Source organism: Emys orbicularis, chromosome 4 (genome assembly GCF_028017835.1).
Source record: "Emys orbicularis isolate rEmyOrb1 chromosome 4, rEmyOrb1.hap1, whole genome shotgun sequence".
Classification (NCBI taxonomy): domain Eukaryota; kingdom Metazoa; phylum Chordata; order Testudines; family Emydidae; genus Emys; species Emys orbicularis.
The window spans coordinates 27,916,559-27,931,763 of NC_088686.1; the positions used below are offsets into that span (position 1 = coordinate 27,916,559).

General features: G+C 41.5%; 1 protein-coding gene across 2 annotated transcripts in view; it reads right to left on the reverse strand.

Annotated features, from left to right (window-relative positions):
- Positions 1-376: 376 nt before the first annotated feature.
- The window catches only part of VRK1 (VRK serine/threonine kinase 1), a 52,698-nt gene continuing 37,869 nt past the window's right edge, over positions 377-15,205 (reverse strand). The window contains exons 12-14 of one of the 2 annotated variants that reach the window (XM_065403126.1): positions 15,015-15,120; positions 14,638-14,713; positions 377-1,579 (exon numbers count right to left, since the gene is read on the reverse strand). In XM_065403126.1, coding sequence (XP_065259198.1) covers positions 1,492-1,579; positions 14,638-14,713; positions 15,015-15,120 — 270 coding nt within the window. In that variant the 3' untranslated portion in view covers positions 377-1,491. The remainder of the gene's footprint in view (positions 1,580-14,637; positions 14,714-15,014; positions 15,121-15,205) is intronic. The other variant, XM_065403125.1, reaches the window with a different exon arrangement.

A 15,205-nucleotide genomic window follows, 5' to 3' on the forward strand; every position in this document is an offset into this window, starting at 1 on the left:
AAAAAGATTGAAATGTAAAGGCTGCCATAGCCTCTTACCTTCACTTCTGGAAAGAAGCTCACTAGACAGACATTGAGGGGTAAAATCTGAGGTAGCCAAAGTATTAGCACATGGTGGTACTATACTTGGAAATATCTAGCCGTATTTCCATTATCCCTATGCACAGCAGAGTCCTAGGAAAGCCTCATGTTTATTTCCTCCTTCACGCATTGATAATGCCAGAAGTGAGAAGGCAGTAGGTGTTCTTCCACTGGTCTACTTAAAAATTTTATTTTAAACATTAATTTCCTTGTTTTAGAAGAAAATCTGGTGCATCACCTAATCAATGAACACTTTGCACTTTGTGTGTTAACATACCCATTTATTTCAGTGTGTGGGATACGTGGATAACTACTTTATACAAGCATTTAAATCAGCAAGAATAAATTGGCGATGTACAGATGGTTTTTCATTTGTTCATAACTACTACTTAAGCAGTTTATCACACCACCATTTCCTTCTTGAGAACTACGTCCAGGCCAAATTAAGAGGACTTTTTTGAATTGCCTAAGTGCAAAAAAGTGTTAATTTTCAGTATGGAGCATACCCATTTATTCAATTTTTCCAAAAAAATGCCTGTTGGGCCAAGAATTACCATGAGGAAGTTCAGCATAAGAGTAGTGCTTTTTAAAAAAATTGGAATTTCAAATGAGAATGTCATCTCACCTGTAGGCAAAGGTAAAGCATCATTCTGATGTGAAAAGTATGAGACCCAAGTTTTTATTAGAAAAAGGTGTCCAAGTAGAGAAAAAATTTAATTTGTACCCTTTCTTGTTTCCCTATGATATAAAAAGAAAGCCTGAGGTGTGTTTGGTTACTGGGGGCAGGGGAGGTTACAGAAATTCTGGTCTTGCCTACTCACCCTCCTGGAAGACAATGAATAACTGGAGAACTGATACAAAGACAAATACCGTTCAAATGAAACTTGATTAAGTAAAACTCATCTATATTATTTAATTCAAACACTTGAGAAATACCTGAAGAGATGTCTATGCCATGATCAAAAATCCCTTTCCCTCCCCTCCAGTTAATGCTATGTCCATATTTCATGCCTCCAAAAAGTCTTCATGCAAAAACAGGGAAGACATTGCTATTTTTAAGGTAACAACAAGGAGAGAAAAAAATCATTTGAATACAGTTTCAGGTTTTCTTGCTACATCATAAAGGAGCAAAAGAGGCACAATTTTCTCTTCAGGTTCCTTCAAAAGCATAAAAAATATGCAAATACTAAAAACAACCTCACTTCAAAACTTGAAAACTTCTGCATTTATGGATAGTATTTTTGTACATGGAGTACACAAATACACTTTAATAAAACATTTATTCTTCCAAACAAGGTACAAACTGCAGCATAGCCATTTTTCAAATCCTCTAAAAATAAACATTAAAAAGAGAAGCAAAGATTCCAGCATTACAGTCGCCAAACAAAGCGAAGCAAAGAAGAGGAGCACATTATTCTAGTTCTTCTACTTCTGGACTCTCTTTCTGGTTCTTCTGCCTTTCGGTGAACTTTTCTTCAGTGTTTTGGTGGCTTCTGAATCTGTAGTTTTTTAAAATAGAATAAAATTGAAGTACAGTATCATTACACAGTAAAGACGGCAGGAAAGTTTTATGAGAAGATAGTTTATATTATTAGCATTTTAAAAGCATAATACCTCAAATTAGTTTGCATCTACTCTACAACTAAAGAGCTCCCAATCCGAGGCTGTGGGCATCTGTCATAACTATAAAGGGAAGGGTAACAGCTCTCCTGTGTACAGTACTAAAATCCCTCCTGGCCAGAGACTCCAAAATCCTTTTACCTGTAAAGGGTTAAGAAGCTCGGGTAACCTGGCTGACACCTGACCCAAAGGACCAATAAGGGGACAAGATACTTTCAAATCTTGGCGGGGGGGAAAGGCTTTTGTGTGTGCTCTTTGTTTTAAGGGGTTGTTCGCTCTTGGGACTGAGAGGGACCAGACATCAACCCAGGTTCTCCCCATCTTTCTAAACAAGTCTCTCATATTTCAAACTTGTAAGTAAAAAAGCCAGGCAAGGCGTCTTAGTTTTACTTTGTTTTCTCAACTTGTAAATGTACCTTTTACTAGAGTGTTTATCTTTGTTTGCTGTACTTTGAACCTAAGACAGAGGGGGGTCCTCTGAGCTCTTTAAGTTTGATTACCCTATAAAGTTATTTTCCATACTGATTTTACAGAGACGATTTTTACCTTTTTCTTTAATTAAAAGCCTTCTTTTTAAGAACCTAATTGATTTCTCCTTGTTTTAAGATCCAAGGGGGTTTGGATCTGTATTCACCAGGGAATTGGTGAGAGGTTTCTAAAAGCTTCCCAGGGTAGGGAATGGTGGCAGCGGACCAGAACTAAGCTGGTAGTTAAGCTTAGAAGTCCTCATGCAGGCCCCTACATTTGTACCCTAAAGTTCAAAGTGGGGATACAGCCTTGACAGCATCCTTGATAATCTCTTTAAAAAAACACAATATACACTTAAATACAACTCCCACACTTACTCCCTGACTCCATCAGTTACTTCACAATCCTTCGGTTACAGCAAAGGTAACAAACATTGCCATCCAAACAGGATTTAAATTTCCTGACAAGGTTCTTTAGTTTCACTTTTCTCCTTCATAAAAAGCTCAGTCTTATATGACAAAACAGGCCAAGATGTTTTCTCAGGCAGGGGCTCCAGCTCCTGTTTGAAGTAAAGCAGGAAGCAAACTGGACAACCTGCCTGCCAGGTGTAAAAGGAGCAGAACTTGATGCAGAATCACTTCTGACACCTTTCTTCCTGATGGAGAGAGGTCAGAAGCCACACACTCGTGTGTGCCAGTGGTAGTCATATGACAGGAAAATAAAATAGAAGAAAAATAAACATAGGTTACTTTTTTCAAAAACACAGAACAACCAAAATCTATATTGTTTCAGCTCCTTAGTTTCTACTAATACCTTATCTTACATGGTCTTGCCTTCTTCCCTGGAGTTCCTACAAGAAATGAACTATATACCTCTGGACCTTTTAAAAAAAGCAGAATTATCCACTTTGTCTCAGTTCCTCTAACTGCTTACTGTTGCGTGTGTGACTAACCTAAGTCAAGCTGGGCTTGTGTTCGTTGGAAGTCATCTTAAGAGAACGGCTGATTGCTCACCAGAAGAAGCCAGTGTTATCAAGTAAGGTGGCTTTGTCACCCCAGGAATTAACCAAATGGACTGCCATACTGGATCAGAGTAGTGGCCATCTATTTCAGTAGCCCGTCTGCCAACTGCCAGTAGCAGCTGCTTCAGAAGCAGGTGCAAGAAACTCTGACATGGGAAATTATGGAATTACCTGCACATATGAATCCTTCCTTCCTAACCCCCCTCAGTTAAAAGTTGACTTAAATTCTTGAGTTTATATCTCTTCCAAACTTTACAAAATATATCTTATGTAATTGCCAATGTTCTCATTAAAATGTGTGTCTTATCTTTTTCTTGAAGTCTACAAAGCTCTTAAACTTAATGATTATCTTGTGGCAATGAGTTACACAGGATGAGTGTTATATAAAAACACTTTTTATCGGTTTATTGCCTTTCGGTTTCACTGGGGTTCTTCTTACTTTTGTACTGTGATGAAGGGTAAACAGCAGTGCCTGAATCACCCCTTCTGGGGGGGGGGGAAATAAACTAATCTTCACCCTTTCAGTGACCGATACTAAAATCCCATCCCAGATTTAGCTGAGCAGCTTCCTTAACGTGCAACACTCCATTATTCAATGAGCCCCTTACACAGAAAGAAGAAATAGAAATGGGATATTTTCCTTCTGCTCAAAGGAAGGGCTAGATGGATGGAATGCTGCAAAGAGAATCCATTCATCCATATCTGAATATTAGAGAGGGCCTCCCAGCAAGAAGATGTTAAGTGGAAAAATAAACTTTTTGTTGTAGGGAGAAGATGCATGAGTTCTCAAGGTCCCCATTCATGAGTTCAGTTCTCAAGGAATTTTTAAATCAAACAAAACAAGGAGGTGGGAAGAAGTTTCTTTGTCATGAAGTCCTAAATACCTATCTTCTAAGAGCCTAAAAGGGGACGGAGGGGAGGGGAACACATACTGACATAAGCGTAAACCTCATTGTCATAACAAATTAAGAAATTTAACATCCAAGAATGTATCTTGCAGCAATATTGTTGAAGAAACTGCAACACTTTTCCTGGAAATACAGCATAGGGAAACTCCCTGCATTGACAGTAACGACTCAGTGGTGTAATGAAAGCTGCTCCCAATCAGGGGCAAGGTGTCTAGAAGGTAGATTGAACTGAGCAGGCCTGAGACACGCAATCTTACAAAAGAAGCCATTTTATGTGCAAGAGACGGCCAGATGTGCATATCACCACACATTCTGTTCTCTCTGACACAGGGGCAGTGGGCACCTGCAGTCAAGCAGCAAAGACTGGGGGAGAGCTAAAGCCAAAGCAGCACTGGACCCAAAAACAGCACCAGAACTAGACACATCACTAAGACTGACCAGCTGCAATCAAATCAATAGGGCAGAAGGAATAAAGAACTGTGGTAGAGCCCTTTTTCCTTTAAAGAATGGGAGTACAAGAGTTATATGTTCCCCTGAAGGGTTCTCCCCAAAAATTTTCCTGCAAGGAGAGCCTGCACAATTAACATAGGAAGCATTGGACTGTGATGTTTCTCCAAGATTGCTGAGGCACTGGAAACCTGTACAATCAAAGTAGGATCAAGAGACCATATTTAGTCTTGTCTCTTCTCTTGTGGTCATCTCCTAATGTTTTTCACAAATCACTAAAGGAAAAGGAGGAACTGAATTTAAAAGAGTGGAAAAATGAATTCCATGATTCCAGGAAGGAAGAAGCAAAGAAAAACTAAAGGACTGAGGAGTAGAGTCTGCTTTTATACACTTTGTTTTTCATTGTTCTTTGCTTCCCGGTAGATGACACCATAACACTGGTAGTCTGGAATTTTCACAAGGTGAGGATATCATGGGAAAACGAGCAGGACATAAACAACAATGTATGATTCCATGATCCTATGCTGTACGTGCCATAGGACTGAGGTTGGGGTTTCAAGTGTTTTATTACAAAATGAACTAAAAATATTAAGTTGCTTAAATCAAGCCACTTTTACAATTGTAAAGGAAAACCTGTATTTCAATTACTTTGTTGAAGACATCCCAACAACCAATTCCACATACATCAATAACCATATATAGTACATGTTAAAAAAAAAAAAAAAAATCAACCCTTCCATTAGGCAGTGAATTCAATCAGAAAAATTATTTTATTTAAATATATTGCTTAATAAAATCCTGAAAAGGTTTCATTTCACTGTAAGTGCTTCAGTGAGTCAGTACAGTATTCCTCCCCCCCTCCCCCTCCCCCTCCATCCCCAGTAGTAAATTTCACTTCCAGGTCCTTAAACCCAGGTTTGGACTGCAAGTACTGCAACACCCACTCAGCATTCTGCAATATATCTAACCATGGTTTAACAAAAGAGAGATGACTATTAATTTATTATTATGAAACAATTCAGCTGAACATGAAAAATTTCTATTAGACAAAATACTGACCAATGGAAGATTTTCCCCAGAAGTCTTGCACTTTGTTACAGGATCAGATCATATGCAAAATGATATCCTTATTAATTTTGAATAGAAGGTAAACACAAAAAAGTTTCCACATTTTATTAGGTCCAACAAGAGTTAGCCATGTCCTCTGTTCTAAATTAAACTGAATTAAGCCATTAGTGTCTCAGAGAGCTCTTAGACTAAGAGGACTGATAGAAAACCTATTTTCCCAAACATACAGAGTAAACAGACTCGTATATTTCATATACCAGAAATAAACTATTGTCTAATTTTTTTCTATAACCATATATTACAACCAGTTTTCAATAAATATATTTACCAATTTTAAAATGTGTATGGAAGACATTAACCAGGAAAAACTACAAAAAAGCGTTAAGAGTTTTATACTGACTCACGTGAGTCAAACACCCTTCTCCCACTTACAAGGATCTTTATTGTAAGACACCTCTTACACCACGGGCTTTTTTCTCTATTCAAACCATTCTTTAAACTCCTCAGATAAATTCGGATCAGGACATAAAAGAAAGACAATTGTTTCCTATCACATTTAAATACAGTTGGTGCAGAATACAGCAGACAGTTTGTTAGAAAGTATCTCTTGCAGGAAGCACAATATTCCTGTGCTCTGCAACTTAGAATCATAGAATGTCAGGGTTGGAAGGGACCTCAGGAGGTCATCTAGTCCAACCCCATGCTCAAAGCAGAACCACTCCCCAGACAGATTTTTGCCCCAGATCCCTAAATGGCCCCCTTAAGGATTGAACTCACAACCCTGGCTTTAGCAGGCCAATGCTCAAACCACTGAGCTATCCCTCCCCAACTTGCAGTGGCTTCCTATTAATTTCCAAATGTAATTAGAATGTGCTGGTTTTAACCAATAAAGCCAGATCTTTTGAGGCACTACAGATTACAACCCCACAGGTTTAACTGTGAGGATGCTGTAGATGGGGCATTCTGAGTTAAAATCCCTTGACTGTAAACTTTGCTTCCTGCTTCATTTTGCCAAAAACAAAATGTATTGACTATCAGGCCATGCTGCAAGGCCCTTTTGTTCTCAAAGACTTTTTGAGGAGAGAGAAGGGAAGGACAAAATGGGTGCTGGGGAGCTAAACCTTTTGGACACCAGTCATAGACACTGCTATACTGATCAGGCCAATAGAATGTCTACTACTCCTGTATCCTGTCTCTGACAGTGACCAATACCAAGTGTTTCAAAGGAAGCAGCAAGAAACCCAGTAATACACAATTATGGAAAAAACGTGTCCATTTAAGGAGTTTCTTCCCACAAACCATGAGTTAACAGTTGGAGCATGCCCTGATATATAGAGATTTATATTGCTATTTTTAAAAAAGGAAGCAAGTAGAGCTAAGGGCAGACCCAAAAGAGAAGAGGATCACATGATCGGCCTTCCACAGTAACTTGTGGGTCACCAATAGTCTCCAAAATTCATGTCCATATTACTTAATGTTGGATAAGTGTAAGTCTTGGCTGAATGAAGAAAAAAACTCACCTAAAGGTCCGTAAGACAATAATCTAGTACCTATTTATGTAGAGCTATGCTTCACAAAGAAACCAAAAGCTGAGTTCCTTTTAATTGAAAGAGGCAGTTGAAAATGCTAAGAATTTTTTTAGCTTCTCCACAATGGCCTTGTCTTCCTTGAGTGCACTTTTAGTACCTTGATCATTCAAGTGGCCCCACTGATTGCACTTTAAAAAAAAATCTTTGCTGTTAGTTTTTGTGTCTTTTGCTGGTTGCTCTTCAAATTCTTTTTGGCCTGCTTAATTATACTTTTACGCTTGACTTGCCAGAGTTTATGCTCTTTTCTATTTTCCTCAGTAGGATCTGACGTCCAATTTTTAAAGGATGTCTTTTTGCCTCTAACTGTCTCTTTTACTCTCTTTAGCCATGGTGACACTTTTTGGGTGCTCTAAGTTTTTAATTTGGGTATTCATTTAATTTGAGCCTCTATTATGGTGTTTTTAAAAAGTTTACATGCAGCTTGCAGCCATTTCACTTGTGACAACCTTTCAATTTCCGTTTAACTAGTTCCCTCATTTTTGTGTAGTTCCTCTTTCTGAAGTTAAATGCTACTGTGGTGGGCTTCTTTGGTACTTTCCCTCCTATAAGGATGTTAAATTTAATTACATTAGGATCGCTATTACTGAGCAGTTCAGCTATATTCACATCTTAGACCAGATCCTGTGCTGCACTTAGGACTAAATCAAATAATTGCATCTCCTCTTTTGGGTACCAGGACTAGCTACTCCAAGAAGCAGTCAATAATGTTGTCTAGAACAGTGCTTCTTAAAGCCGGTCCGCCACTTGTTCAGGGAAAGCCCCTGGCGGTCCGGGCCAATTTGTTTACCTGCCGCGTCCGCAGGTTCGGCCAATCGCAGCTCCCACTGGCCGCGGTTCGCCGCTCCAGGCCAATGGGGGCTGCGGGAAGGGTGGCCAGCACATCCCTCGGCCCACGCTGCTTCCCGCAGCCCCCATTGGCCTGGAGCGGCGAACCGCAGCCAGTGGGAGCCGTGATCGGCCAAACCTGTGGACGCAGCCTAAACAAACCGGCCCAGCCCGCCAGGGGCTTTCCCTGAACAAGCGGCGGCCCGACTTTGAGAAGCACAGGTCTAGAACCTTTATCTCAGCATCCCATCCTGAGGGGACATGTACCCAGTCAATATGAAGACAGTATAAATCCACCATTATTATTGAGTTTTCTCTCGTTATAACCTTTCTAATCTCCTGGAGCATTTCACCATCACCATCCTGGGTCAGGTGGGGTTGGTAGTATATTCCTACTGCTATACTCTTATTTAAGGATGGAATTTTTATCCATAGAGATTCTATGGTACTATTTGATTCATGTAAGGATTTTTACTATATTTGACTCTATGCTTTTCTTCATAGATAGTGCCACTCCCCGACCACCATAACCTACTCTGTCATTCCAATGTATTTTGTACCCTGGTATTACCATGTCCCATTGATTATCATCATTCCACCAAGTTTCTGTGATGCCTATTATATCAATATCCTCATTTAATAGCAGGCACTTAGGTTTGCCCAACTTATTAGACTTCTAGCATTTGTATATAAGCATTTATTAAATTTGTCACTTTTTACTTGTGATGAAATTGAATGGCACTCTTTCATTTGACTGTTTCTTCAGTTCCTTCCTGTATTTTATCAACTTCTACCCTCTCCTCTTTACTAGGATACAGAGAATCCCCATTAATAGAGCCTCCCTTATAATACATGTGCTCCTCCGCAACTGTCAGCTTCCCCCCACCCTTAGTTAAGAAACTCCTCTATAACCTTTTAAATTTTACACGCCAGCAATCTGGCTCCGTTTTGGTTTAGGTGGAGCCTATCCTTCATTTATAGGCTCCTCCTTTCCCAAAAGGTTCCCTAGCTCCTAATAAACCTAAACTCTCATCCCTACATCACTGTCTCATCCCATGCATTGAGATCCTGCAGTTCTGCCTGTCTAACTGGCTCTGCGCATGGAACTGGAAGCAACCATGGAGGTCCTGGAGGCCAAATTTAGGCTGCTAAGACAGACATTAAAGCCCAGGACCTCCATGGTTGCTTCCAGTTCCATGCGCAGAGCCAGTTAGACAGGCAGAACTGCAGGATCTCTCTCCTACCTTTCCCAATATCATTGGTACCTACGTGTACCACGACCACCGGTTCCTCCCCAGCACTGCACATAAGCCTGTCTAGATGTCTCGAGAGATCTGCAACGTTCACACCCGTCAGGCAATTCACCATGCGCTTCTCCTGGTCATCACAAACTCAACTATCTATATTTCTAATGATCCAATCTCCCATTACTATTAACTGTCTCTTCCTAATAACTGGAATTCCTTCCCTGGAGAGGAGTCCTCAGTGAAAGAGGACATCATGACTTCTTCTGGAAGGAGGGTCCCAATTATGGGATCGTTTCCCTTTTCTCTAGTTTGATGTTCTCCTTCCCCAAGACTTTCACCCTCCTCAACAGCACAGAGGTTAGGGGTGTACCACGAAGTCTCATATATGTACCTCTGTCTCCCTTAGCTCTTCCAGTTCAGCCACTCTGGTCTCCAAAGCCCGTACTTGGTCTCTGAGGGCTATAAGCTCCCTGCACCGAATGCACACATATGCCAACTGCCCACAAGAGAGGTAAATCATACATGCTGCATTCAGTCCAATGAACTGGATAGCCCCCCACTCTGCTGCTGTATTTCTGCATGCATTCTTTTTACCTCTGCAGCTTTTCTGTTTATTTTTCTTGGGAGGGGAGGGGGCATTTATTGCCTAAATTCAGAGAATGTTAATCAGGTGTTATCTGGTTCTCCTACTCCTTCTCTAAAACTCGCTTGCAAAACTTCTATTAACTGCTCCTGCTCGCTAGCTGCTCCCGTTGCTTAAGAGCTGTTTTCTTAAGCCCCTTGTTGTCCAAGTAGCCCTGCCCCTCCGCCCCCCGTTAATGATCCTGAAGGGCTTAGGGATCAAAGGCTCATTAAGATGCTCTCAGCCTTGCCTAGCAGGCTGTTAGACTCAGCAAATGGCCCCCCAAACAGACCACACACTATACTTCAATCAAGTAGCAAGCACACAAACTAACAAACAACAAACTCATCCCAAGGGTAACATAGTTGCTCCTCCTTCCCCCGGAGAACTCTCTCACAAAACTCCCCCGTTAGCTGCTCCTGTTCGCTAGCTCCTCTGGTTGCTTAGGAGCTGGCTTTTTAAACCCCTGTTCTCCCTGAGTAGCCCCACCCCTAGTTAACAGTTAACGGCTCCTAACGGGATTAGGGAATCTGTCCTCTGGCAGGTAAACTGTCTCACTATCCTGGAACTGACCTTGGCCCCTATGAACGCTGATATCTGAGATGGGATAATTAATGATTTTTCATAATTTATCAGGAGGCCCAGCTGGGGAAACAAGGAGAAGACGCAACTGAAGCTTGTCAGAGCTTCCTGATATGACCTGCCTCCATTCACTCAGCCATCTACGTATGGATTGATGTGGATGCTCTTTTTTCTCAGACATGCTGCTACCATTGCAAAGCATTTCATGAAGATCCTTCATACTGTAGAGTCCAAAAGACGGTACCTTGTTCAGGAAGTGATTTGGCTCTGCTGTAACTTTCAGGTTCTTCCTATAGGGTGGGTGGATGGCAACATGGAAGTACAGGTCCTGTAAGTCAAAAGCCACAAACCAGTCTTGAGCCTGAAGAGATGGAATGATGGAGGCAAGCATTACCATGCTGAATCTGAGACAGCGCACATATTCAGTCTCCTCAGGTCTAGAATAGGATGAAGAACCCTTTCTTTGGAATAAAGAAACAAAGGGAGTAGCAGCCTCTTACCCTGTACTCCTAAAAACTTCTCCGATGCTTACAGATGAAACAACAAGGCCACTTCTTTTAGTAATAGCTTCTCAAGAGAAGGGTCCTTGAAGAGGGACTGGGTGAATAGTGGGGAGCAAGCAAAGAATGGCTACAATGTCCACCACCCACTTGTTGGCTTTATCTCTGACCACACCCAATAGAAAGGGGCAAAGCAATTTCTGATGGTCATCGCTGGGTTGGATCCTGACATGGCTCCCATCCAACCTGCTGCCTCTGGGATGGAGCCTGGTGCGCAATGGAAAAGGATGACTGCCATCCCATCTCCTGGTATATCGGTGTGCGTAATCTGGTTGGTGACTGTAGGGTACAACAGCGTTCTTTGCCACTGCAGGAGCTGGTACTGAAATGGCTTAGGTGTAGATCCCTAGTAACCTCAGCACTGCCCTCAAATCCTTGATGGAATGGAGTGCCTCATTTGTCTTATTGCATAACAGCTCCATTCCCTTGGAGACTAAGTCCTCTATAGTTGCCTGGACTTCTCAGAATCCCAGAGAGCTGTTGCCATGAGACAGATCTTATTGTGATTGCCATGGATATGCCCTAGCAGCTGTACCAGACTAATCCATTTGCTGTCATCTGGCTCCCTTCGATAGCATCTCTGAACACTTCTCTACAGTATTGTGGCTTAAATAGGATGGAAAAATATTTTCAACAGGGCCTGGTTGTTTGTGATACAGAACTGGAGCATGCCAGATAAATATAACTTGTGACCGAAAAGGTCCAATTTCTCGGGATCCTTATCTTTCAGAATCCCCTTAGTGGACCTGGTTTTTTTCCTGGACCACAAGTACTGCTAGTGATCCTGGTGCAGGATGCCCAGAAAAGTGTTCAAAAGCCCTTACGTGGTACCTGGTACCTTTCTACTTTGCTGGGTCCAGTACACCTTCATTAATTGGGAGGGAAATTCTTGATAGCACTAAGCAGCTGTGAATGATGAACAACTTGTGTGTGTTCTCTTGGATCAGTGTCTCCACATCCAAGGTTTCAGCTATCCTCGAGAGCAGGTCTTGGAAGGCTCTAGAGTCATCAACGGCTGGTGTAGGGGCTCAAGTGACTGTCTTATTAGGAGAACTTGAAGACTCCTTCAGTGGAGAGGGCAGTCTCCACTTGCTTATGAGGGGCTTCCTCCATTTCTGGTGAGGGGCCTGGCCATTCAGGTCGATGATGATCAAAACCACCTCCTTTTCCTGGACACATGTGACCATGATCTGTTTCTTGACACACAGGAAGGTGAACCTCCGTAGGCCCACAAAGGCCAATGTGGAACATTAAGGGTACTGGCCAGATCGCTGTTGACTTGTCCACTGCCAGTCACACAAATGCCCAGAATGGAACATTTCTAGAACTCCCGCTCAGATCCTTTTATGGTCTGATAGGAGAGGTTCCCTATATGATGTAGGGGAGAAGGAGTGAGTTGGAAATGGTGAATAGAAGTACATCCTCTGGGAACAGTGGTCCTGCTGGGGTAAATCCAGGTCCGGGGCCTCTGGTGAGGTGCCTGTCCTGGTACTAAGGAGACAGGAGATGTCAGTACTTCCAAGGCATATCTCAGTACCCATATGGTTCCGGTGTCAAAATCAGCATAAAGTAACGCTGTCTCTTGCAGGTTCTTCACAGTCAGCACCATGCGCCCAGCCCTTAACATCAAGGAGGACTTGGAAAAGGCATCTCTGGAGGAATGTTTTAAGTCCTCCTGGAGGATGAATCCACTACACACACTGAGCTGCATTTGCACTTGGTGTGGATCTGTTGCTTCGCACTTTGTAAAAGCAGATGACATGGGTCTCCTTGTCCTGGAGTCTGTGCCAAAGCACTCAGTGCAGAGGTCATCGATGCCAGAGTGCAGGTGTCAGGCTAGTCAGTGTCTTAAGTCTTGGTGCCAGTGGTCTTGGGGCCCTTTTTGATGACTTCTGGCTGGAACAAGTGGTCAGGTGCCTGCTTTCTACAGCACTTGCTGTGGATAGTCTCCTCTATTCACATTCCATGGATCTCTCCTCTCCAGGATCAGACATGACTTTCATGGATTGCTGAAAGAGGTGTAATTTGAGCCTTGTCTCAATTTTCAAGTGTGGGCCAAGAAGGAATGACAGACTGTGCATCTGTTGGGGATGTGCCCCTCCCAAAGCAGAAAAGTCATCGGCTGTGCCTGCCAATTAAGGGCACAAGATCATTTCACAGTGGACAGAGCTAAACCCATAGGGGTTAAAAATCCACCATGACGACGGCTAGCACGAAATGCCTCAACCCTCAATGGGGTCACCACCTGGGTTTTATTTAAATTTTTTGGAACATCCAACTTAGTTAGAAACATGGAATTGAAGAGGGTTTTCTTCATAATATAATTTGAAGTGAGTTTGAAGCTCAAGGAAGAATACCAGGTCGGACATTTGCCAGGTTCTGTCTTGTTGGCATACGTGGTAAGAGGGAACTGAGGGAGTGTCGCAGCCAATCCACCCTTTAAGCCCTCACATGAGAGCATGAAGAGACACAGGACATGTATGGCCCAGACATCGTTACACAGTTACTCCGAAAAGATTCCAAGCTCATGTGCATAGGCATGTGCACCTTCAGAGAGACCCAAACTGATACAAAGAACTGTTTAATATTGAACTCAAATTTTAGAAGGCAATGCAATAAGTAAGGATATGCATCAGTCATAGAAGATATCAAATATTTTAACTAGGAAGAACCAAAAACGCAGTTTTCAGATTTGGATCAGGTGTAGGCCAGTACCTGCGGTTCAGATTAGTGGCCAAACCACTGGTAGTGTATAGATTTGGTGGTCATAAAAATCATAAAATATTGTGTTATCTGGTCTTAATTAAAATCTATTTAAAGTATAGAATAAAATTCAGCATAAAACTGAATCCCTCTGTTGCCTGCATAAAGTGTAATCTAGTTAATTAACAACCTTCCAGGACTGAAAAAAAAATATAAATAAACTGAAGTCAGCAATACAGAAACATTCATATTAAAAATGCACAAATCATTTTTTCATGGTCAGACTTCTCTGTAATGTAAACAGCTGAAACGTGAAGGGACAATGTCAAACTCGGGTATGAAACTAGTCTGATCGCTGTAGTTCATGTCATGCTATCTAGGTATTTATACCAGGCTCAATTCATAAATTACAAATAATTCTACTTCAAAGTGTAGCATCACTTTTTCCCCTGCCTTCCTTCTTTCCCGTCTGCATTTGCCATAAAATCAGTTTTGCTTGTTAAAAACTCAAGTGTCTCTGACTTCCACTGTTTTGTTATTTTTATAGTGCTTAACCCTGGACACTGCTTTGCACTTTTATTTGAAAAATATAATCTGAAACAAAAATTCTTCAGAATCATTTACTATTTTTCTAATTAGTTGAATTTTTTTCTCATCTGTGTGAGGGATAGATAGCAAAGGCTAAAGCCAGAAATAGCATGAATATGCACTACACAAGTTTTCTCAGACAGCTCTACCAATGAATCTTAATCTTGATTTACAGTAACCCTATTGTACTAGTCTATGGTTTTTTCTAAGAAAAGCAATTATGTCAAACTGTACCAAATTATTTTAATTCTATTTTCATAATTCTCTATCCTTAAAACTACTCCTTTCCTTTACTTTAAATCCACTCACTGTTGTAAGCTGCTGCTGCTGCTAGCCTCTGGCTGTAACATGCTGTGAGGAATTGGTCCTGAGGAGTCAGCGTTTCCTGACAGCGAATTGGACAAGACAGGGGAAGAGAAAAATGAAAACGAAGGGGGAGAATGACCAATGGCAAAAGGGGCAGGGAGCAACTACCAATGTTTATCGACTAATAGTCCCATCAGCTTTATATGACATGCAAACATAATGAACATATTCATATAATTGCTGTACGTAGGACAGATAGCTAAATCTCAATTTTCCTAAAGTTACCTGCCATGAAAGCCAAAAAATTTAAAGGTAGGACTAATTCTTATCAGTGTGGGAGTGAATAGCACAGACTAATGGAAGTATGGCTCTTGACTTACTACAACGAGCAGGTCTCTTCTTTCGTGGACTTTCCACATCTTCCATGTCTGTTCCAGTGCTTTCCTCTGTTGTGGCTGCTGCTGATGCCGCTGCCTTTCTTTTCTTCTGTAAAAAAGAAAAGAAAGTGGTTGAGACAACAGCAGAAATTCCAAGTAGACTGACTAAATAAGAGTGAGGTAGAAGATATTTA